Source organism: Entelurus aequoreus, linkage group LG09 (genome assembly GCF_033978785.1).
Source record: "Entelurus aequoreus isolate RoL-2023_Sb linkage group LG09, RoL_Eaeq_v1.1, whole genome shotgun sequence".
NCBI lineage: Eukaryota > Metazoa > Chordata > Actinopteri > Syngnathiformes > Syngnathidae > Entelurus > Entelurus aequoreus.
In genome coordinates, this window is record NC_084739.1 from 17,065,581 (window position 1) to 17,090,503 (window position 24,923).

Below are 24,923 nucleotides of genomic sequence, written 5' to 3' on the forward strand. Positions count from 1 at the left end.
CATTTGATCGCTTGCCCGTACGTGCGTGCCGCTATGTGCATGTCACGTACGTAACTTTGGGGAAATATATGTGCTGTATGAACTTTGCGGAGGTGAACGGTACTTTGGGCTGTGGGATTGAGTGTGTTGTATTGGCGGATTATATGGACGGGAGGGGGGAGGTGTTTGTTATGCGGGATTAATTTGTGGCATATTAAATATAAGCCTGGTTGTGTTGTGGCTAATAGAGTATGTATATGTCTTGTGTTTATTTACTGTTTTCGTCATTCCCAGCTGAATATCAGGTCCCACCCGCCTCTCACAGCATCTTCCCTATCTGAATCGCTTCCACTGCCCTCTAGTCTTTCACTCTCACTTTCCTCATCCACGAATCTTTCATCCTCGCTCAAATAAATGGGGAAATCGTCGCTTTCTCGGTCTGAATCGCTCTCGCTGCTTGTGGCCATGATTGTAAACAATGTGCAGATGTGAGGATTTCCACAACCTGTGACGTCACGCTACTTCCGGTACAGGCAAGGCTTTTTTATCAGCGACCAAAAGTTGCGAACTTTATCGTCGATGTCCTCTACTGAATCCTTTCAGCAAAAATATGCCAATATCGCGAAATGATCAAGTATGACACATAGAATGAATCTGCTATCCCCGTTTAAATAAGAAAACTTTAACATCCCTTTACTATGCTCTGATGAGCCTTTGGTAGTGTAGTAGTTCACGTACAGTGGTACCTCAACTTACGAATAATTTGAGATACAAGCTTTCTCTCAGCTATGTGTTGTGCTTAAAGGTCTGAACATACCTTGAGCTAGTTACAAGTGTTTTTACAGCTGGTTTAGGTAATATTTAGGGTTGTCATTTGATCAATAAAATTAATATATTCTTACGGGTTGCTGTTCCCGCTTTCTTTACACAGGGAAAAAAACATTTTGATTTCACAGTTGACTTGCGCGTTTGAGTGCTGCTCAGAAATCAATATCCTGCCCTCCAACAATCGGAACTAAAAAAAGTTAGTGCGCAGGAGAGGAAGCGGAAGTCCAAATCAGAGAAACAAACAATAAAAGTATGTCCTGTCTGTTAGTTTACAAACCACAGGAAAAACACGCACTCTCCAAAAAACTGAATAAAACAAAAATAAAGAGGTGCATGGCAAAAAGTGTACTTAAAGAAAAAGCAAGGCCAGCAACACTCGTGTCCTTCCAATAATTTTAATACAAATTATGCAGGCTCTACTAAACACAGACCGGTTTCGAAAATGTCTTCGTCAGTGTGCAATTTTCAACAGGAAGGAAATAGTCACAGCTGTGGTCAATCAATTGCCATAACAATAAATCAAGAACAACTTCAAAAATGAAAGTGCACAAATCATAAACAACAAAATATATCAAAGACTCAGTACAGTATCATAGGAAATCAATAAAGCAATAAAAACATATCTGGGCAACCATTAAAGCTCATCAGCACAGTGAAAAAAAATAACTGTCAGTTCATATCACACATGCTGCTGCCAGTGTCCACAGCACCCACGCTCGCCCAAAGGACGGACATTTATCCATAAAAATATTGAGAAGCTGCAGAAGCCGTGTTCGCCTTTTGTCTAGTCATGACTCAACAAACTAAATGGTCAAGCATTTGGTACACAGACAAACACATCGCATGTTGTCTGTCTCTTCCGGAAGGGACTTCTCCGGTTCGTCACTCAAGAATGACAGAGACAATATTGCCAGATGTCACGAGAGAAACACACATCCAGCTCTTTGAAAACAAGTCTCTCATAATTAGGCTGATTATAAGCGGACTTGGCAACACTGGATGGAGAATCAGCCTTAAGGAGAGACCGTATTATTCCGGTCCCCAAATTAAATACTGTATTATTTTACATTATTACTTAAAATTACTGTAGTTTGTATGCAGAACAAGTCTAATGTACTGTATTGATTTACAAACAGTATTTCTTATCCAAAGAAAGGCATGTTACATGTCAAAGATGTGGTATTTTGAGGGAGGCCGAGCACTGTCCATCCATTTTCTACCGCTTATTCCCTTCGGGGTCGCGGGGGGTGCTGGAGCCTATCTCAGCTACAATCGGGCGGAAGGCGGGGTACACCCTGGACAAGTCGCCACCTCATCGCAGGGCCAACACAGATAGACAGACAACATTCACACTCACATCCACACACTAGGGCCAATTTAGTGTTGCCAATCAACCTATCCCCAGGTGCATGTCTTTTGGAGGTGGGAGGAAGCCGGAGTACCCGGAGGGAACCCACGCAGTCACGGGGAGAACATGCAAACTCCACACAGAAAGATCCCGATCCCGGGATTGAACTCACGACTACTCAGGACCTTCGTATTGTGAGGCAGACGCACTAACCCCACTTCCACCGTGCTGCCGAGCACTGATTAAATTAATTTCAATTCATTTCAATGGGCAGAGTTGCTTTGAGATATGAGAGTTCGGAGTTACATAGTTGGTGGTAGAATGTATCGTGTTCATAAGTTGATGTACCTGTAGATGACTTTAATGATAAATTCCCAAACCTAATAGCCCTGTTACTGACTGGTTAAATGAAACTTTGTCCCTGTGTGTGATGACTAGGAAGAGGATGGATGGATATACATCCAGTGGTTACCTGTTTGTGGCAGTGGTGAGGCAAGGGCAACATAGTATTTGAATAAATTAACAAAAAATGAGTACAAAAACGTTAAATTAAAAAAATGAAGAACTACAAGCAAACTTTTTTTCTGTTGCTTTTTGTTGTTGACTTTTATGTTGTGAGAAGAAGCTGTCTGCGAATGCTGTAGCAACATGGCACTTATGTTTAGCGTAAGAGTTTAGGCTGAGTGTGGGTACGGGCCGAGCAGGGCAGAAAGGCCAGTTGAGTTTGATGATGATGTTTTGGCGTGTTTGCAGCTGACTGTAGCCTCATCATCATCCTTCTAAGTCGAGGCTACAGTGCTTTTAGATAAGGGAGGGACTTACGGGAGCACCCAGTGCTAGTTTGAGACAAGCGATGTGTGCTTTCATTTTTGGAGTCTCCTAAAGTCTCCACTAGATTTGGCGCTAGTCGCTTTATTTTAATCTAGAGCTGGAGTCTCAAACTCAATTCACCTGGGGGCCTCTGGAAGTAGAGTCTGGTTGAGGCTAGGCCGCACGGATTTTTGCCTTCAGAATCACGTTTTAACTATGTGACTACATTTGTTCACTACTTCTACCAGCAGCTAAAGTGACCCTGAGCTTTTGTAGGCTCCCAAGTTGAGTTCAAACATTTTTGCAGCAAATAAACTGTGCTCCTTTTGTAAAGGGAAACTTGGTCCACGGTTAACACATTGGTAGATCCTTGCATTGACATTTTTGCTAAACATATAACACAGGGGTCAAAAAGTGGGATTTATATAACTGAGGCGTTCCTCAAGGCTCCCCTTTACGTCCTCTTCTTTCCGGCAGTTATATTTTTTAAATGTGTAACGTGATTTATGTAACTATTATATATTAGTTTATATTATAAGCTTTATATATAACTTATATTAAGCTTTTTTGCACTATGCCACTTTTCAATCCCTAGAGAAACATGTTCTCGTTTTGTTGTAACTAACAGCTAAATGACAATAAATCTTGATTTGGCTTGACTTGTGTTGCAATAGTCATTTGTTCAACTTATTTTGTTACTACACAAGTGGTGTTCCTCAAGGTTGCATTGTAGGTCCTCTTTTTTGTCTTTTGGGCTATTCAACTGCTGGCCCTTGAGTTCAGTTAAAGAAAAAGTTGGGAGCAACTTGTGTGTGTAATATACATAAGTGCTGTAATATACATAATCTTTGACTAGCAGTTTTGCAGTAACTCTGACAATATAAACAGACCAACATCAAATGTCTACTGTAAACGATGCTGGTTCTCTGGAATATACAATAGTGAAAGAAGTAGCTCGGCCCCCTGGTCTTTAGCTTTCAGGAAATGTGGCCCCCAAAACAATGTAGTTAAATAGCCTTGCCTTAAGTCATTCTAAATGTAAAATTGAATGCAAAAATGTTACTTGAATTCCCCAGGAAATGGTCAGAGATACTTTAGCTTACTTAAAGGAATGTCTTCGTTGTGTTGCCCAATGAGTGTGTGTTGTGCTAGAATGTTTGTGTTGGCCTTTGTGTTATTGGTTTTAGTGTTCAATCCAATGGGATTAGTGATTGCCAAATTGATATTTAACTAATGGGTGCCCAAGGTGCACAGGCTCCAATTAAACTAAATATGAAGTCAAGTACTGGACAGGGCCAGTAACGTTTGAGACCCTTGATCTAGAGGGCTCTGAGTATTTGCTAATTATAGTGACAAAATCGCAGTCCAAGTTTTTTGGTGGCAGGCCGCTACAAATATAGTGTATGGCAAACATTGACTTTGGTATATTACATATTTGCATTTGAGGCCACGTTCAAAGGTGTTTCCTGGAATCACGTTTGTACCCCTGAACCAACTCTAAGTGTTTCCGTGCATCATATCCTTCTGTACATCCAATAAGTGGCTTGTGTGCTTGGTTCAGAGAAAGAGGAGGTAGTCTCTCTGATAATACTCTCCACGGTATCCTCCCATGAGATTCATGCAGCTTTTTCCAATCGAAAAAGAACTGGAGCGTTCAGACTTATGTGGATCGTGTTTCATGTTTGCAAGATGAATCTCCTGTGCCTTAGAAAAGGAGATAAAATGTTGCTAACTTGTGAAGCAGCTTTCATGTAACTGGAGATATCCATCCATTTTGTGCCGCTTGTCCCTCTCGGGGTTGCGGGGGTGGCTGGAGCCTATTTTAGCTGCATTCGGGCGGAAGGCGGGGTACCAGTCGCCACGTTATCGCAGGGCCAACATAGACGGACAACATTCACACACTAGATACACCATGCAAAATGTTTTGTATTTTAGTGTTTTTTTAATCTGCCAAAGTCAAACCCAAACATCCCCTTGTCTGTTTCCAGATGTTTTTCAATTTTTCAACAAGACAACCATTAGATTTGAGTAGTCATGAAAGGTTGGTAATTTCATCTGCTGATAATTTATCGAAAAAGTTTTGTTCAGCACAAATTTTACCTACAGTTCTTTGACATACAGTACAGGCCAAAAGTTTGGACACACCTTCTCATTCAATGGGTTTTCTTGACTATTTTTATTTTGTAGATTGTCACCGAAGGCATCAAAACTATGAATGAACACATGTGGAGTTATGTACTTAACAAAAAAAGGTGAAATAACTGAAAACATATTTTATATTCTAGTTTCTTCAAAATAGCCACCCTTTGCTCTGATTACTGATTTGCACACTCTTGGCATTCTCTCGATGAGCTTCAAGAGGTACCTGAATTGGTTTTCACTTCACAGGTGTGCCTTTTCAGGGTTGATTAGTGGAATTTATTGCTTTATCAATGGGGTTGGGACCATCAGTTGTGAATGAGAAGGTGTGTCCGAGGTGGGCCTGTACTTGTACATACACAGTGCATGTGGAAAGTATTCACAGTTTCACTTTTTCCATATTTTGTCATGTTACAGCCTTATTCCAAAAAGGAATACATTCATTATTCTCCTCACAATTCTACAGACAATAACCCATAATGACAATATGAAGTGTTTTTTTTATTTATTTATCAAATTAAAAATCACATGTACATAAGTATTCACAGCGTTTGCTCAATACTTTGTTGATGCACCTTCAGCAGCCATTATAGCCTCAAGTATTTTTGAATGCGATGCCACAAGCTTGACACACCTATATTTGGACAGTTTGGCCTATTCCTCTTTGTAGAACCTCCATCAGGTTGGATGGGAAGTGTTGTTTTTTTATTTTGAATAAGTTTGCAACATTTTCATGGGAAGTGTTGTTTTTTATTTTGAATACATTTGCAAAATGTTCATTATATAGTGTGTAACATTTTGAGAACAAAATGAATTTATTCCATTTTGAAATAAGGCTGTAACGTAACAGAATGTGGAAAGAGTGATGCGTTGTGAATACTTTCCGGCTGCACTGTATCATTTGAAAGATTTCAGAGTGTGAAGACTTATAGGTTATAAAAATCTCTGCTGGAGACACAAAAACTTGCAAGAAAACTCTTATCATGATCATTGTCTAGAACAGTGGTTATTAACCTGGGTTCGATCGAACCCCAGGGGTTCGGTGAGTCGGGCTCAGGGGTTCGGCGGAGGTTAAGACACACCCGACTCATTGTGTAAATAAAAACTCCTCCCTATCGGCGTATTACGAATACGGCAACAGCAGAATTCAGACTGATTTGCAGGTGTGTAATTTGTTGTGAGTTTATGCACTGTGTTGGTTTTGTTGTTTGAACAAGGTGATGTTCATGCACGGTTCATTTTGTGCACCAGTAAAAAAACATTGGTAACACTTTAGTATGGGGAACATATTCACCATTAATTAGTTGCTTATTAACATGCAAATTAGTAACATATTGGCGGTTAACTAGTCATTATTAAGTACTTATTAATGCCTTATTCGGCATGGCCTTATTATAACCCTAACCCTCTGACCCTGGCCCTAACCCTCTAACCCTAACCAAATAACTCTAAATTAAGTCTTTGTTACTTATAATATGTTCCCCTAGTGTCCAAAAAAACTCTAAATTAAGTCTTTGTTACTTAGAATATGTTCCCCATCCTAAAGTGTTACCAAAAACATATAACTTTGTCTTGAATTTGAAAAAAAACATTTTATTTTTCACTAAAGAAGGGTTCGGTGAATGCGCATATGAAACTGGTGGTGTTCGGTACCTCCAACAAGGTTAAGAACCACTGGTCTAGAATGACACACACACACCTTCCTCTGTTTTAGAAAAGTTGTCTTTTGAGTGTTTATACGGCAAATCTAACGCCAACAGGTAAACGTGCAACCAAAACATTTTCATTCCAAAACAAAGTCTCTCTGAACCTCCCCTCTCTTCCTGTCTTTCTCTTTTTCAAATAGACTCTGCACCACCAGGAGCTATGAGCTGCAGACAAACTCTGTAAACTCTCTGAACCTTTTTTCATCAGAATTATGCATGAACCTGCAGAAGTATCGCAAGTAGTTTGTGGTCACAGTGGGAAGGAAGGTGACTCCCAGACGGTTACGTGGAGTTTTTTGTTTATTTTAGAAAGACACACGGGATAAACAGTAGATTGATACATGTCCCCTTCTCATATTTTGACTAATCTCTGCTGTTGTTTACTAAAGGTCATTTTTTGGCCTTGTCAGTCCTCAGTAAGTCTCTGTCTGGGCTTTATTGCGTATTTGTCCAAAGAAAGAAGGATTAAGGACAAAGATCAGTAATTTGTTCTGTACTTTTAGTGTCATCCTCTATAAAAAAAATTGAATCTGCGCCATGCTTGATTTTCAGAGAATAGTCATAACACATTGAGTGCTTAATTTTCCGTTCTGGTATATTTCTTCTAAGTTACAGAGTAGTAATGACAGATGTAGCTTGCTGTTATATTTGTAAGCTTAATTTTGCATTTGAAGACTGCAGAGAAGTCCTACTTGCAGCTTATGAGGTCCGACCTCAGTTCCAGACGAACAAATAGAATGTGAACAAGTAATCTTCTCCTCTTATTGTTTTTTAGGCCTAAACACAATTTTTTTCTTACCAATTTTTTTTTTTCTCCCAAAAACAATGTTCTCTTGCCACTTCGCGGTTAATGGTGTTGAAAGTATTTGAAGAGCACAGGAAGTGTTTATATGTGCGTGTGAAAGCTGTGTGGAGGGCTTATAAAGACATATAATTTTCATATAAATCATAGGCTTTTTGTAAGTTCAACTACAGCAAGGTGGGTCTAGAACTGAGGTGTCCAAACTACGGCCCGCGGGCCAAATGCGGCTTCATTTTGATAGTCAAACACAATGCTTTTGTGCACAGAAATTATTGTATTCTCAAATCTGCAAATTTGCAATTATCACATAGAACTCCTTGTATTTTTGTGTGGGGTGGCGAATAAAACCGCATTTTTAGATGAGGATTACGCCTTAGTCCAGGGGTGTCAAACTCAAATACAGAGTGGGCCAAAATTTAAAACTGAACAAAGCCGCGGGCCAAGGTTGAACAAAATAACCTTTTAATAGGGACCCAAACAAGTTTTGCATTGAATATTGAACAAGCAAGGCTTTTATAACTTTGTAGTGACATGCAAAATCGAGTTTCAAATAATAATAATAATAATTTAAAAATATCAATGGCATATCAAATACAATTTAAAATAAAAATGGAATGCCTCTTTTCTATTTGCAGCCTTCTGAGGTAAATATCAACATTAACTTTTTCCACAGGCTAATAAACTTGAAAATAAAATAACAATGAATAAACCAACCATTCAGGACTTTAAACTGCTCAGTTTGCAACACACTGAACTAATCTGATGTGCCCAAGCCAGATACCTGGCATCTTTTCTTGGATGCTAGTTCATTAATGTCGGGGCTCAGGCTTTGAGCTGAGGCAACCTTCATTATCGAATGAAGGTGTTCATCAGTCATTATATCTCGTAGTCCACCCGGACCACAGTCTTGGGGGCGTGCCTAACGTCCGCTTTTCATCCATTCTAACAACATGCCGGCCCAGTCACAAGATATGTGCGGCTTCTGTACGCACACACACGTGAATGCAACGCATACTTGATCAACAGCGATACAGGTTACACTGAGTGTGGCCGTATACACAAGTTTAATACTGTTAGAAATATGCGCCACACTGTGAATCCACACCAAACAAGAATGACAAACACATTTCGGGAGAACATCCGCACCGTAACACAACATAAACACAACAGAACAAATACCCAGAATCCCATGCAGCCCTAACTCACCAAACTCCGCCCTCCTCCGTGCGTCGGTTGAGGTGGGCGGGGTGTGGTGGTAGCGGGGGTGTATATTGCAGCCCGGAAGAGTTAGGGCTGCAAGGTGTCCTGGGTATTTGTTCTGTTGTGTTTATGTTGTGTTACGGTGCGGATGTTCTCTCAAAATGTGTTTGCCATTCTTGTTTGGTGTGGGTTCACAGTGTGGCGCATATTTCTAACAGTGTTAAACTTGTTTATACGGTCACCCTCAGTGTAACCTGTATCGCTGTTGATCAAGTATGCGGTGCATTCACTTGTATGTGCGTGCAGAAGCCGCACATATTATGTGACTGGCCCAGCACTCGTTGGACTGGATGAAAAGCGGACGTGACGATTTTCGGGAGGGGCACTGAAATTTGGGAGTCTCCCGGGAGGGTTGGCAAGTATGAGAATTAGCGGTGAATGCGGTGTTACAGCGGAACCGCCGCTGTATATAATCGGCGGGCCAGCTTTAATGTTTATTTGATATCGCCTCAAAGGCCAAGTGAAATTCCATGGCGGGCCAATTTTGGCCTGCGTGCCATAGTTTGACACCCATGCCTTAAAGGGTTCATACTATGATTTTTTTCTACATTTAGAACACTTGCTTGTGGTCTACATATCATTTAATGGTGGTTCTTAGGTGAAAATTTTGAATGGATAAAGTTTTACAGACCATCTTCCAGTCGCTTTCTGGTTGTCTCTTCAAAATGCTCTGTTTTGTGAGTGTTTTACCTTTATATGCCTGCCTCCACTTCCACTTTGTCTTCCCCCGTCAGCCATGTTGTAGTTTTCAGTGTTTCCATATGGAGTCTACTGACAGATATAAATTGGAACTATACGCACTTTTTATTATAAATGGCAACAGTGAAGGATGCGAGCCAGAGTATCCCACAACAAGAGGATAGACAAAAAGAAAGAGCTTATTGACTACAATGTCGGACTACACTGGCGGACTCGCTAAAAACTTGTCGGTAAATCTCTACCATATATGGAGATATCAGCTGACGTCACACTTGAGAAAAACAACATAATTGGGGCAAATTCCAAACAGCTCGTTTGGAGGAAGCATGAAGGAAAGCAAGATTTTATAATGTGATCTTTATCAGACTCCAGTATAAAAGCGCACAGGCCCCAATGTGGCCCCAATGTGGCCTCGACGTTGTAATTTAACTAGGAAGTCGCTACTACTACTACAAAATAAAAAAAAGAAGTCGTCACACTTTTTAAAAAAAAAAATTTTCTTCGTGGAAAAAAAATGAATATTTAAGAATGAATATATATACTGTAATATATTTGGGAGGGTTCTAATCTTTTTATAGCTGTTAAATTGAAATGTTATGGACATCAACATGGATCTATGTTAGCTTTATTTTTTTAACTCACTCACGTAAACAACTGTATGTAACGTGTAAGCAAATACAGCGTACATGTCAACAATCCGGTCCTTCAACAATCGCAATTTCTTTTAAATCAAAGTATGTAGGATATATATTTATCTTTGTATATAACCTGTAGCCTATTATTTGTGCACTATTGACTAGTGATGCACCGGAAAAATACTTTGCTCACCAAAACCGGATGTTGTGATGAAGTATCTACCTCTGTTCGCAAAAGTCACATTCAGGTGGCATTCGGGACGCATTTCGGTTTGTACTAAAGTCACATTTGAAAAGATCCGATTCCAATTGGATTCCGACTATCCTGATGTAGCCTGAATCTAATGTGAAAAGATCTGATTTTAAGCACTTTGAAGCGTTTAGACTGGTGAAAAATATCCAATCTATGTCACTTGAGGACAAGATAATTGGTGTGCAGTGTAAACAGGGCCTTGGTGGTAGCATTTAGCAGGCATTGGATCTCCATCCATCCATCCATTTTCTACCGCTTGTCCCTTTTGGGGTGGCGGGGGGTGCTGGAGCCTATCTCAGCTGCATTCGGGCGGATGGCGGGGTACACCCTGGACAAGTCGCCACCTCATCACAGGGCCAACACAGATAGACAGACAACATTCACACTCACATTCACACACTAGGGCCAATTTTTAGTGTTGCCAATCAACCTATCCCAAGGTGCATGTTTTTGGCGGTGGGAGGAAGCCGGAGTACCCGGAGGGAACCCACGCAGTCACGGGGAGAACTTGCAAACTCCAACCTCATTCTCGACATATGGACTACTTTGTTCTCGTTGTTTTGTTTTTTTATTTGCTTAGTTTAGTTAGTTTAGGCGCCACAATCAAGGGACACTTCAGCCAGCGACTGCACGTGCCACAGCGTACGTCTAAATAAAGTCCTCCCACAGAGCCGAATTTCCCCTTGCCGAGATTTGTTTGTATTCAAAGCCCTTTCCAACCCCGTGTGAACTGGGCGTTACGTAACTGTGAGTGACTTCTCATTAAGGAGCCATGCAAGAGTCTTAACACCAAGACTGCATGCAGTGGCTCTTCATCAGGGAATATAAGTGGGGAGTCGAGCATCATTACCGCCTTGACTGCACTGAGCTCTGAGAATAAATGTGTTTTACACCAACAGATGCCAAACAACCCGACTGGGCTTCCAGCTATACACTTTTTTTGCATACACACATATAGTAGAATAATGTGATACAATAATGTTTATCCATCTCTCAGTGTACTTTTTCCCAATATACAGCAAACGTGTATTTTAGAGATGAGCTTTGTTGATTGAAGCTGTCCTTTTTCTCCCTCTTTTTACAGAATGAAAAACCTCTCGGTCATTCAGCAAGCAGATCCAGCAATATATCAAAGGTGAGCTACCTTTTTTTTATTTTTAAAACGACTCCCATATCCACAACATTTTTCTCTCCATCCATTCATCATGTCAAAACTACTTGTGAAGACATTTTAGCCAAGAAGAGGTTTTATAGTGTACGGTAAAGTATAGTGGACACAAGTGCCTCATGTAAGGCAGTAAGTGCATGTGTGCGTCTGCGTGTGTGTGTGTGTGTGTGTGTGTGTGTGTGTGTGTGTGTGTGTGTGTGTGTGTGTTTCTACCTTTGTAGAGACACCAACAAGGAAAAGTACCTTCCATATGAGAACCGGTGAACAAGTTAAGACCAAAATCATGGTCTCAAAATGGAAAACCATTGCATCTAATAGAGAATGTCTCCTGATGGTGAAATCTATCAAAATTAGGGTGGTCCCAAAAAGGAGGGATTTTTCAAATTGACTGTGTCTGCTTTAAAAGTGCTCCCCCTTTGTTCAACATATGAAATAACAAGTGTGTGTAAAAAAAAATAAAAAATGAAGTGTTCCCCCTCTGGCCAACATATGAAATAACAAGTGTGTGTAAAAAAAAAAAAAATGAAGTGTTCCCCCTCTGGCCAACATATGTAATAACAAGTGTGTGTAAGAAATTGAAATGCACCCCCTTTGGCCAAAATTAATTTAAAAAAATAAATAAATATGTATATAGAGACATACTGTAATAACGAAGTAATTAAGATTAAAAACCAATTACAAAAAAAAAAAAAAAAAAACATTTACTGAAAGCCGACCTTTTTTATATTTGTATGTATGTATATATTATTACTGTTGTAAATACAAATCTTTATATATCTAGAAAGGGTGTTCCTAAAGAGGTAGGCATTTTTCTGAGGTCTCAAGAAGGCAACAAATGTGTTTGTGTGCATGTGTGCGTGTGTGTGTGTGTGTGTGCGTGTGCGTGTGTGTGTGTGTGTGTGTGTGTGTGTGTGTGTGTGTGTGTGTGTGTGTGTGTGTGTGTGTGTGTGTGTGTGTGTGTGTGTGTGTGTGTGTGTGTGTGTGTGTGTGTGTGTGTGTGTGTGTGTGTGTGTGTAAAAAAACATTTATATTCTATTTTTAAATCACTTACAAAATATATAAAAACAGTTTCAATCAAGAATTTTTTTTTAAATAATAAACTTCATTTTGGTATTTTTTCAATTCTTGGTTATTCTTTTTCTAAATGTTTTCAAATCAGAATAATGTTTTGTGGAGGATTTGCTCAATTTCTCTGTTGTACTTCTTTAGACATCAAACTGTTGAAAGTGAATCAACAGAGCCTCTATTAGGTTCAGCCAAGTAGTGCACTCCATGTTGCCTCAATCGCTTCGAGACGCAATTAATCGACAACAAGTAACTCCACACATTTGACCACATTCTTAATGATTAAATCATCTTATCGGACTCATGGTCGTGGGGGGTCGCTTGATCAACATTTATTCATCCATCTCGCCCTTAATCACAAGTGTCTTAAACCCACATCCGGGCAAAGAAAAACTCGAAATACCCCAGGTAGGGGAAAAGAAAAATCCTTGGGAAGGAACCGCAGATGTAGGGACCCCCTTCCAGGGTAATCGGCTGCAGTGCATGTCGAGTGGGTCCAATTATTGAAATGTTAAATTAATAGATAATGTGGGTGCATCGAGAAGTCAACATATAGTCCATCTGGGATTTTCCTCTGGGATCAGCCATGTCAGCCCACAGGTGTGCATGGAAAATGTGGTCCACCCCGGGTCACAACTTGGGTCAGCTGGCAGCACATCATTTAGACTGGCACCTTTCCAGAAATTATCCGTGGCCACCTAGGGTTTGGCCGATAAAAGTCTATCAATATGTATCACGATAGACACTTAATATCAATGTTTGATAAAACGTTATATATATATATATTAGGGCTGTGAATCTTTGGGTGTCCCACGATTCGATTCAAAATCGATTCTTGGGGTCACGATTCGATTCAAAATCGATTTTTTTTTTTTAATTCAAAATGATTCTCGATTCAAAAACGGAAAAAAAAAAAGAATTTTATTTTTTATTTTTTCCCGATTCAAAAGGATTCTCTATTCATTCAATACATAGGATTTCAGCAGGATCTACCCCAGTCTGCTAACATGCAAGCAGGGTAGTAGATTTGTGTAAAAAGCTTTTATAATTGTAAAGGACAATGTTTTATCAACTGATTGCAATAATGTACATTTGTTTTAACTATTAAATGAACCAAAAGTATGACTTATTTTATCTTTGTGAAAATATTGGACACAGTGTGTTGTCAAGCTTATGAGATGCGATGCAAGTGTAAGCCACTGTGACACTATTGTTCTTTTATTTTTATTTTTATAAATGTCTAATGATAATGTCAATGAGGGATTTTTAATCGCTGCTATGTTGAAATTGTAACTAATATTGATACTGTTGTTGATGATAATCATTTTTGTTTCACTACTTTTGGATTGTTCTGTGTCGTGTTTGTGTCTCCTCTCAATTGCTCTGTTTATTGCAGTTCTGAATGTTGCTGGGTCGGGTTTGGTTTTGGAATTGGATTGCATTGTTATGGTATTGCTGTGTATTGTTTTGTTGGATTGATTAATAAAAAAATAAAAATTAAAATTAAAAATAAAAAATCGATTTTTTAAAAATGAGAATAGATTCTGAATTGCACAACGTGAGAATCGCGATTCGGATTCGAATCGATTTTTTCCCACACCCGTAATATATATATATATATATATATATATATATATATATATATATATATATATATATATATATATATATATATCCATCCATCCATCCATCCATCCATTTTCTACCGCTTGTCCCTTTTGGGGTCGCGGGGGGTGCTGTAGCCTATCTCAGCTGCACATGGGCGGAAGGCGGGGTACACCCTGGACAAGTCGCCATCTCATCACATATATATGTATATGTATATATATATATATATATATATATATATATATATATATATATATATATATATATATATATATATATATATATATATATATATATATATATATATATATATTTTAGAAACCGGAAACAATGAAGCATGGTTGGTTGTATGAACAAAGGCACTCACGGTCTGACAACCTTGCAAAACAGGAAGTGTTTAGTGGGCAATGGGAGAGACTCGCCAAACAGCCATTCGCCTAACAGTATCAACTCTCAAGTTTGGTTGCGCCATCTTGCTGTCTCGCTGTTGATTCTCTGCATGGAGTGCAAAGAGAAAGTAAAAACAAGTGCTGCAGAGAGCGAAGAAGTTAAGACAGGAAAATGTCACCTCGACAGTATGGCAGTTTTTTGGATTTTTTCAAACAGTCCTTCGCTGCGCTCATCTTTTCTTTTCAACCCCCGTCCGTACCCTATTCGGATGTACGGAAACAACGGGTAGTATGAATAAAACTACCTGAATGAATAAAATAAATAACTAAATATAATATATGATATGATGTGCTACTTTAATATAATATAGTCCAATAATGTTTAAATAATATTTACTGCATAACATAAATTATTTCGATACCTAAATAAGAATAACAGACCAAATTACATGTTACACAGACCACGTCTCTTCCTGGCCGTAAACCTGCAGAAAATTGTTCTTCTCTGACTTGTCTCTGTTTACATTTTCACACTTTGCACTATTTTGTTACATTTTATTCAGTATTTCTTACATATTCCTTATTTTTGCACCTTTATTCAAAGAGGTTATTGTTCAGTGTTTATTGTGATTTTAAAGATGTGTTTATGTTGAGTGTTTTCTATGGTTGTGCTGACATTTCCTTTCCTTTCTGACTTGTTAGCTGAGGGGATTGTAGTCAGAGGAAGGTTACATTTGAAATAAAAATGTTCAAATTTAATAGATTTTTCTGCTTGTTCAATATTGACCAATATAAAAAAAAGTTACATCATGACACAGTTTTCAGCCATATCGCCCAGCACTATGGCCACCTGGTTCCTCTACGCGCAGGAGAGGGCGAACGGAGCAGAAAAACGGCAGAACAGATGGTCTAAAAAGGGGTCTATCTAAAATCTAGAATGTATAAATGAGTTTTAAGGCTGGACTTGAATCTCTAACTAGGGCTGGGCGATATATAGAATGTACTCGATATATCACGGGTTTGTCTCTGTGCGATATAGAAAATGACTATCGTGATATTCGAGTATACGTTCTCACGCAGTTGCTTTTAGCTCCGGGCATTACACTTCAGGTTCTTCTCACTCTTTCTTGTCTCTCCTTCGCACAGAGACATAAAACAAGCGCACCTTCTTACATACGTCACATACCGTGCAACGTCATACCCCCTCGCCGAGCAGAGAGGTAGCGACAATGGGTAACGTTAGCTGTGGTGCGAGTGGTAATACGAGAGAAAGAAGGTGTGAATCTGGTAACAAATGAAGGAAGAATTAATTCCCAAGAAAAACAGTCCATCGTCTGGCGGTGGTTTGGCTTCAAGCGGAAAGATGTTGAACAGACAACTGTAACATGTCAAGTATGCGGCAAAAGCGTTGCTACAAAAAGTAGCGGCACTGCTAATTTGTAGCTTTTGAAAAGTCACCCGCTAGAGAATGAAGAGTGCTTGAAACTCCGCATGTCAACATCTTCGTTCGGTGCCACACCAACAAAATGCCCAAGCAACCATTTCCAGATCAACAACGTATGAAAAAAAATACACATAGCGAAGGACATACACTATTTGATTTCCTATTATGCAGCTGATTTTTATTTGACCGTTTTTTAAATGTCTGGTGGGACATCATGCACAAAAGTGCACTTAATTTGTTTTAAACTATTTTACTGGCGTTCTGTACAAAAAGTGCACTTTAATTTAGTGTTGTTTTGAAATGTCATCTTAGTGACATCATGCACAAAAGTGCACTAATAGCTTGTTTTAAAATGCACTTTCTGTTTTGAAATGACATGAATGTTTGTGCCACTGTTTAATAAATACAGTTTTTGGTCAATTGACTTAGTTGTGTTTTCCGTCTCTGCATGAAAGTTTGAAATGAGCATATATTAATGCAGTATGAACAAGAATGTTTTATTGTAGACACATAGAATCATCATACTGCTGTGATTATATGCATCAAGTGTTCATTCAAGGCTAAGGCAAAATATCGAAATATATATCGTGTATCGTGACATGGCCTAAAAATATTGAGATATCAATAAAAGGCCATATCGCCCAGCTCTATCTCTAACTATTGCCAACAATAGCAATGTGCAATCGAGGAAAGCGGTAACGTATTGTAGGTGTGGACTGTTTACTACAGATGAACAGTAAGACACCTTCTTCCACCTCAGCGTACAGGATAACCATACTGTATCTTTTTCCTCATGATCCTCGTCTATTTTCTCTCATCTTCTCTTCCCCTCCCTCGCAACACCGCACCTTCTGAGCCTCTTAAGAGGATGAACCATTTACTTGTGCTGAGACATGTCAGGGTCACTTAGCGCTCCGCTTCTAATGTGTTATCCACAAGCCGCTCTGTCTTTAAATGTGACTCACGTGACTCACTTTAATAGCAACTGTTGCTTTAATGGTTTAGTCCAACTTCTACGACTTTGTCACACCTCTAGGACATAACACATCCAATCTCGTCACCCAGTTCCTCAGGGAAAAGTGTGTGCAAAAATGATGATAGGCATAAAATATGAACACGGTTCTCAAACGTGACAGTTATAGCTCGTTACCGGCCAATCGGTTGATCTTTCCCGCTTTTTGCGAAGGGGAAATGACACTTGCTTATTACATTGTTGTCATCTAAGTCTCAGTAATTACATTAGTGGGTCTGGGAAAGGTCACTCTCGGTAGCTGAAGGGGAGAGGTTGAAGGGGAAGTAGCGGTATCAGCAATTCTGACATTGTTACTCTTTTGATCCAAAATCTAAGATTACAAGATTGACTTTTGGAGATGAAATCAGACATAAAAAACATTACAATAACTGGTATAGTCTCTACAGTTATTTGACTTTATTTCATTGCAGTATTATCTTAAAATTAGCTAACTTGCTAACAACCTTTTTAAAGAATTTTTTTTCTAGCTGGAAATCGGTCACGACCAGTGTTGGGACTTTGTAACGCGTTACTGTAACGCCGTTAGTTTCGGCGGTAACTAGTAATCTAACGCGTTATTTTTTATATTCAGTAACTCGGTTACCGTTACTACATGATGCGTTACTGCGTTATTTTACGTTATTTTTTATGTAGTATCGGCTAGAAACAGAAGATCTGAGTGTGTTTTATTGGAGCGCTGCGGTGTCGTCCTTCTGTGTCACAAGGAAAAGAAAAGGCGTGCTTTGTGTGGGTGGGGGCGCGATGGGCTCTCAGACCGTAGTTGGGGGCGCAGGGGAGATGTTCCTCCAGGGCCTATGTACTTCGGGGCTAACAACCTTCACTTTACCCGGAAGTGGGTCTTTACAGCTGAGGGTGAATGACGAGGCCGGCGGCTTGTTGCAACTTTGTGACTTTATTGGACGCAGCCATCCACCAAGCTGCACGCACTCACTGTCGCCGTTCCCTCACCTCTCTCGCCCACTCACTCACTGACGTCACTCACCTCACATGCTGTCATATCTTAAAGGGCCACACACACACACATACGCTACTCTCATAACAACTAACAAGACATCATGGCGAAGCCAGAAGTCGAGTTTCTTAACATGGAGACGTTCTCAGTACTTTTCTTTTGTCGAGCACAAAGAAAATAACATTTTAGTTAAATGTAAGTTGTGTCTTGGATCAAAGATCCTATCTACTTAAAGTTAAAGTGCCATTATGTTGCAGCTATTTAAAATAGTTTTGTCAATTTGTTCTGGCCTGAAATAAATTGGCCCTTTGAAACATACCTTTGTCTTTGTGTGTTGTATGTAGACCACATTGCTTCTGAGTTCAGTGATGCAAATGCATGTCAAGTTGATCAACAGATTGTATTATTCTCCAGTGCAATAACAGTACTGACATGAAGGCTAAAAGGGCATTAATGGGAGCCTTAAAAAAAGAAAAGAAAAACTAAATAGTTACTTTTCGCAGTAACGCATTACTTTTTGGTGTAAGTAACTGAGTTAGTAACTGAGTTACTTTTGAAATAAAGTAACTAGTAACTGTAACTAGTTACTGGTTTTCAGTAACTAACCCAACACTGGTCACGACTGCACCTTTCAAGATCAATAGTTTGTGTGAATGACAGGGAAAAAAGCTCTGACTTTTTAAAACACTTGTTGGTTTACATCAGGGGTGTCAAAAGTACGGATCAGGCCCGGGAACAGGTTTTAACCGGCCCACTAAGTATAAAAATTAACCTGACATTTTTGAATAAAAGAAACAGCTGTTCTAAATGTGTCCCCACTGTATGTCGCAATAGCAATTCATTGTATCTTTGTAGATGATGCTACATATGTACAAAATAAACCACATGATGTTAGTACATCAGTCGAGGAAAATGATCAATCTACATAAATAACATACTGTAAATTTATTTTTATATAATTTTTTTTTATCTTGATAGATTAAAAATGAACACCAATGAGTTGACTGATGAGCATTATCACATAATTTATTCAGAAAATATAAATAACGATAAATAAAGCGTATATATACTATTAACCGCAACAGGTAATTGTAAAAAACAACAACATTATGATTTGTACAATTTCGAATGTGCTTGTTCTAATATTAAACAAAGAAAACAATCTGAAGTTGTCTTTATTTTTAAGTTATCGTGCCGTGATTTTACTAGTCCGGCCCACTTGGAAGTAGATTTTTCTCTATGTGGCCCCTGATCTAAAATTAGTTTGACACCCCTGGTTTACATATACTGTATACATCTCTAGACTCCGAATATAAGACGCCATATGTTTTTCAGACTATTTTAGTGTATTGGGTTAAGCCGGTTGAAAAACTACTTCAAACTACACCCACAATAATAAATATATTCATACATTTTTCCGATGCTGACAATTAAAAATTTTTGGTAAAGGCAGAGTTTTTGGTCCAGCTCTTGTGTTGGATCTCATTAAATGCAATTATATGTAGTGGAAGTGAACCTGCATCATGATTCCCTGTATATATTTTTTCTGCAAAAGGACTTTCCATGGAGGCTTCTTGAATATCAAGTTCCATATATTAAGTCTGCAGGATGTTATACATGCACAAATACCTCCCTGACATTTTAACAACATGCTGCATCATTGATGCTAAAGGCCAAATAATGTAGTTTCATCAGGGTGCATGTCAGTGTTTGAATATCAACGCCCACCTAGACTTTTATTGTTCACTCTTTGCCTTTTCATTGATTTTCACCTTTCAGAGTGTTTTCATTGAACTACCTGATTGTAGGGACATACTGCAAAATGAAAGATGCAGGGTATAAACTGCACAAAATGAGCTCCAAGAGTTGTATCACTCACTCCTGACTCCCGAGATAGGGCAGGAGGCTTTAGCTGCACTCTTGTCTTGAACTCTTGAATGGTGCCAGTGCATGTGTGGGTTCTGCCTCCTGCACTGTTGTGTGTTTGTTTGGAGAGGTTGGAATTAAAGTATTACACTGGTCATAAAGACCGAGCTGGCAGGCCACCGCTCAATAGACTGGTGTTGGGCTCCAGCCAAACATCTGGCAGGTGCTCAATAAATTCAAACTATGGTGGTTTTGCAGGGGTTTTTAACCTAATGTCACTGATTGAACCGGTTGTCAGATTGATGGGGTCTGCACACCACTATTGATGGCAGAAGACTATTTGCCAAGCTAATGTGGTAAATGTGTTTGTTTCTCCAACCATTGGATTGAATTGTTAGCATTTTTTATTTGGGCTTGAGCCAAGTTTACAAAGCTCTCTTTAAAACCATTATTGTTCTTATAGGGGTCATATTATGCAAAACCCCCACTTTTTTTCTGGTGTGTATCTAGAATCCCCATAAAAGCTGAAAATTTGAATTCAAACCATCTCTAGCTTACATCTGTCAGCAGAGATATTTATAAAACATTTTTGCCTTGTTCCAAATGAGTGATAAAGATTTTTATTAAAATTTTTATTGGCACATCATGTAACATTTCCCAGCAGGGAAGTCATTTATTAAAAGCTGCTTTCTAAGTCTTAAACAAGTCAACTATGTTTGCAGTGCAGTGCAGTTATGTCATCATCTTGTAAACACCACACAGATCCATCACTGTGTTTCTATTCATTACAATTACACGCAGATGGAAATAATATTTATGTAGGCAGAGCACAGACCTTTTACATCGTACTGTATATCATATCCTAATTTATATCATAACAAATATATCATATGAGTCAATTAGCATATTATTAGGTGGGTGTGCAGTTAAGCAAGGTGTGTTTTGATGCCATGCAAATGCGGCGCGATGAAGTAACGTCAGATGGCGACTAGAGACCTGTCAGCGGATGCTATCTTGCTTCTGAGCAACTACAGTATATGGATTATTATATTACTATAATTTTTCACTTTTTTAAGTGATTTAATATTGGCCTGTGGATTACTGGATCGCTAAATACTATACTTTGAGGGTCTTTTTGGGAGGAAATATTGTTGTTGCAAACTTTTGTGTGGTGTTGCTTCTTTATTTGTGATTATTCCAAGCTAATTATCACATCCTGGGGTTGGAGATATGGCAAAAAAAAAATTTGAATCTTCATTAAAACTATTTTTTTTACATTGTTTTTAACCTGCCAATTTTATAGCATCTCTACTAAAAATCTAATAAACTAGGGATTAGTTCAACCCTTTTCTTACATTATTAATGAATTAAAAAAACAGAAATTAAATAAGGGAAAGCACAATAACATTGTACATGTTTCCAAGTAAAAGACAGATGCATCAGTTATTATTTCTACACTGGTGCTCCAGAAGCTGTCAAGTTATAATCAACTTAACCAATGAAGATGTTTAATCACTAGTCGTGTCCACAACTGGCTGCAGTAGTAGCAGTTGTTTTTTTTACACATCTCTATGGCGACAAGTAGTGATCATATTTGCAAAATAAACATATCACCTGACATGTTGAAATCATTTGGGAAATTTTCGGCTTTTTATTTTAGAGTTTGTTTGGCAGTTTGAGGTGGCTGTGTGTCCCGGAGACAGACACAGAAAAGGCCCCAGAAGGGGCCATCGTGCAGTGCTGCCGTATATTGAGAGCTGACCCCTGGCTGGCACGGCTCTATGGAGGTGCGTGTTTAAGTAAACATGATTTCCCCTTTTCCTCTCAATGACAGCATCTCTGTCACATTACAGCAATTTCTGCAGCTTTCCGCATTTACATTCTGTTTTTAGCAAACATTAATTCCGTCCGCAATTTTGATGACACGTTAATCTATTATTCTGTCTATCTCCGCGTACCCAGAAGTGGGCCGGAAAAAGGTCGTCTCCGATTGGCTTTTTTTTGCTTTTCAGCGGTGCCTGAATGCATGTAACAAAGTACAGATAGCAGTATTATTAGTCCAGAATTTTAACGGTCTGCTTGGACCGACCCTTATAGGAACCGGTACCTACAAAAAAACGGTATCTGTTAGGGGTGTGGGAAAAAAATCGATTCGAATTCGAATCGCAATTCTCACGTTGTGCGATTCAGAATCGATTCTCATTTTTAAAAAATCTCTTTTTTAATTTTTTTTTATACATTTTTAATTTTTATTTTATTTTTTTTAATTAATCAATCCAACAAAACAATACACAGCAATACCATAACAATGCAATCCAATTCCAAAACCAAACCCGACCCAGCAACACTCAGAACAGCAATATACAGAGCAATTGAGAGGAGACACAAACATGACACAGGACAAGCCAAAAGTAGTGAAACAAAAATGAATATTATCAACAACAGTATCAATATTAGTTACAATTTCAACATAGCAGTGATTAAAAATCCCTCATTGACATTATCATTAGACATTTATAAAAATTAAAAAAAAGAACAATTGTGTCACAGTGGCTTACACTTGCATCGCATCTCATAAGCTTGACAACACACTGTGTCCAATATTTTCACAAAGATAAAATAAGTCATATTTTTGGTTCATTTAATAGTTAAAACAAATTTACATTATTGCAATCAGTTGATAAAACATTGTCCTTTACAAATATAAAAGCTTTTTACAAAAATCTACTACTCTGCTTGCATGTCAGCAGACTGGGGTAGATCCTGCTGAAATCCTATGTATTGAAAGAATAGAGAATCGTTTTGAATCGGGGAAAAAAATCGTTTTTGAATCGAGAATCGTGTTGAACTGAAAAAAAAAAATCGATTTTGAATCGAATCGTGACCCCAAGAATCGATATTGAATCGAATCGTGGGACACCCAAAGATTCACAGCCCTAGTATCTGCATGGCTTGGAATTTTCAACCAGTTTCACTCCACTACATTAAAATTGGTAGGCATATATCGTACGCAGAAATCTCAATAACGTTAATAATGTTATGCGGTAATATTTGCCATTTTTAGAAGTGTAAATAGAACAAAATTGTCCTTGTCTAATGTAATGCATACTAGACTAACTGGTAACTCTAAATTATGGAGTATTTGAATTTTTGTCATTGTGTGCGGTGAAGTTTCACCTTATTTTGTGAAGACATCATTTTTGTTGCAGTGTACAGGATGTCATTGTGTTGGGGCAAGTGATGGTGTTTACTCAGACTCAAAGATGTTGAAATATTGGAACTTTACGTACCGTATTTTCCGCACTATAAGGCGCACCGGAGTATAAGGCGCACCTTCAATGAATGGCCTATTTTAAAACTTTGTTCATATATAAGGCGCACTTCATTATAAGGCGCATAGAGTAGACGCTACAGTAGAGGCTGGGGTTACGTTATGCATCCATTAGATGGAGCTGCGCTAAAGGGAATGTCAACAAAACAAATAGTGATTGTACTGACACTTCTACTTGCTGCTCTCTGTTCAACAACCCACTGTTCGAGTTTGTCCTCCGGCTGTAGCCATTTCGCTTTGTTCCCTCTGAAACTCTGTTTAGTCTTCTTTACTTGGCGCAGGTCATCATGTTGCTTCCTCCACTTCCGCACCATTGATTCGTTAATGTTAAATTATCTCGCTGCTGCTCTATTCCCGTGTTCTACTGCGTGACTGATCGCCTTGAGTTTAAACTCTGCGTCGTAAGCGTGTCTCTTAATAGGAGCCATTTTGGGGTCTTTACATAAAGTTTAGGTCTCGCAACTACGGTTAGCAGCCGCCGACTTCATTTTCCCCCGTAGAAGAAGAAGTTCTTCTTCTACAATAAGCGGCCGCCGACTTCATTTTCTCCCGTAGAAGAAGAAGTTTTTCTTCTACGGTAAACAGCCGCCGACTTCATTTTCCGCTTCTTCTTCTACAGTAAGCAGCCGTAGAAGGGGGAAAATGAAGTCGGCGTAGTTAACGTAGTTGCGAGACCTGTTGTGGCTCAATATTGGTCCATGTATAAGGTGCACCGGATTATAAGGCGCACTATCAGCTTTTGAGGAAATTGGAGGTTTTTAGGTGCGGAAAATACGGTACCTTATTTTTCGGACTATAAGTCGTAGTTTTTTTCATAGTTTGGCCGGGGGTGCGACTTATACTCAGGAGCGACTTATGTGTGAAATTATTAACACATTACCATAAAATATCAAATAATATTATTTAGCTCATTCACGTAAGAGACTAGACGTATAAGATTTCATGGGATTTAGCGATTAGGAGTGACAGATTGTTTGGTAAACGTATAGCATGTTCTATATGTTATAGTTATTTGAATGACTCTTACCATAATATGTTACGTTAACATACCAGGCACGTTCTCAGTTGGTTATTTATGCGTCATATAACGTACACTTATTCAGCCTGTTGTTCACTATTTTTTATTTATTTTAAATTGCCTTTCAAATGTCTATTCTTGGTGTTGGGTTGTATCAAATACATTTCCCCCAAAAATGCGACTTATACTCCAGTGCGACTTATGTTTTTTTCCTTCTTTATTATGCATTTTCGGCCGGTGCGACTTATAGTCTGAAAAATACGGTATCTGTGGTCAGTAAATTGACTTATAGTGCATTTTTGCTGTCGGTATAATTGAAATAATAATTTTCGTGTTTTTCTCAAAAAACTGATGCCGCTCGACTGAGTCCAAGTTAGGCCAATATAACGGGAGGTCTTGTTGAGGCGGATGAACTCTGATGATTGAGTTGTTTTATGTGCTGGATTAATGATAGGCCAATCAAATCAAATGGCTTTTCCTTGGCCGTTTAGCAAAAATCCTCTACGCCTCAAATCATATATCATTTTTAGTTTCACTTTTACATGCATTAGATTGTATTCAGTTTATTACGTATGTCATGGCAACATATC

At 38.7% G+C, this 24,923-nt stretch overlaps 1 protein-coding gene across 3 annotated transcripts in view; it reads left to right on the plus strand.

Annotated features, from left to right (window-relative positions):
• Positions 1-24,923, plus strand: part of marchf8 (membrane-associated ring finger (C3HC4) 8) — a 195,675-nt gene that overhangs the window by 139,316 nt on the left and 31,436 nt on the right. For all 3 annotated transcript variants that reach the window (XM_062058204.1, XM_062058206.1, XM_062058205.1), the window contains one exon: positions 11,544-11,594. In XM_062058204.1, coding sequence (XP_061914188.1) covers positions 11,544-11,594 — 51 coding nt within the window. The remainder of the gene's footprint in view (positions 1-11,543; positions 11,595-24,923) is intronic.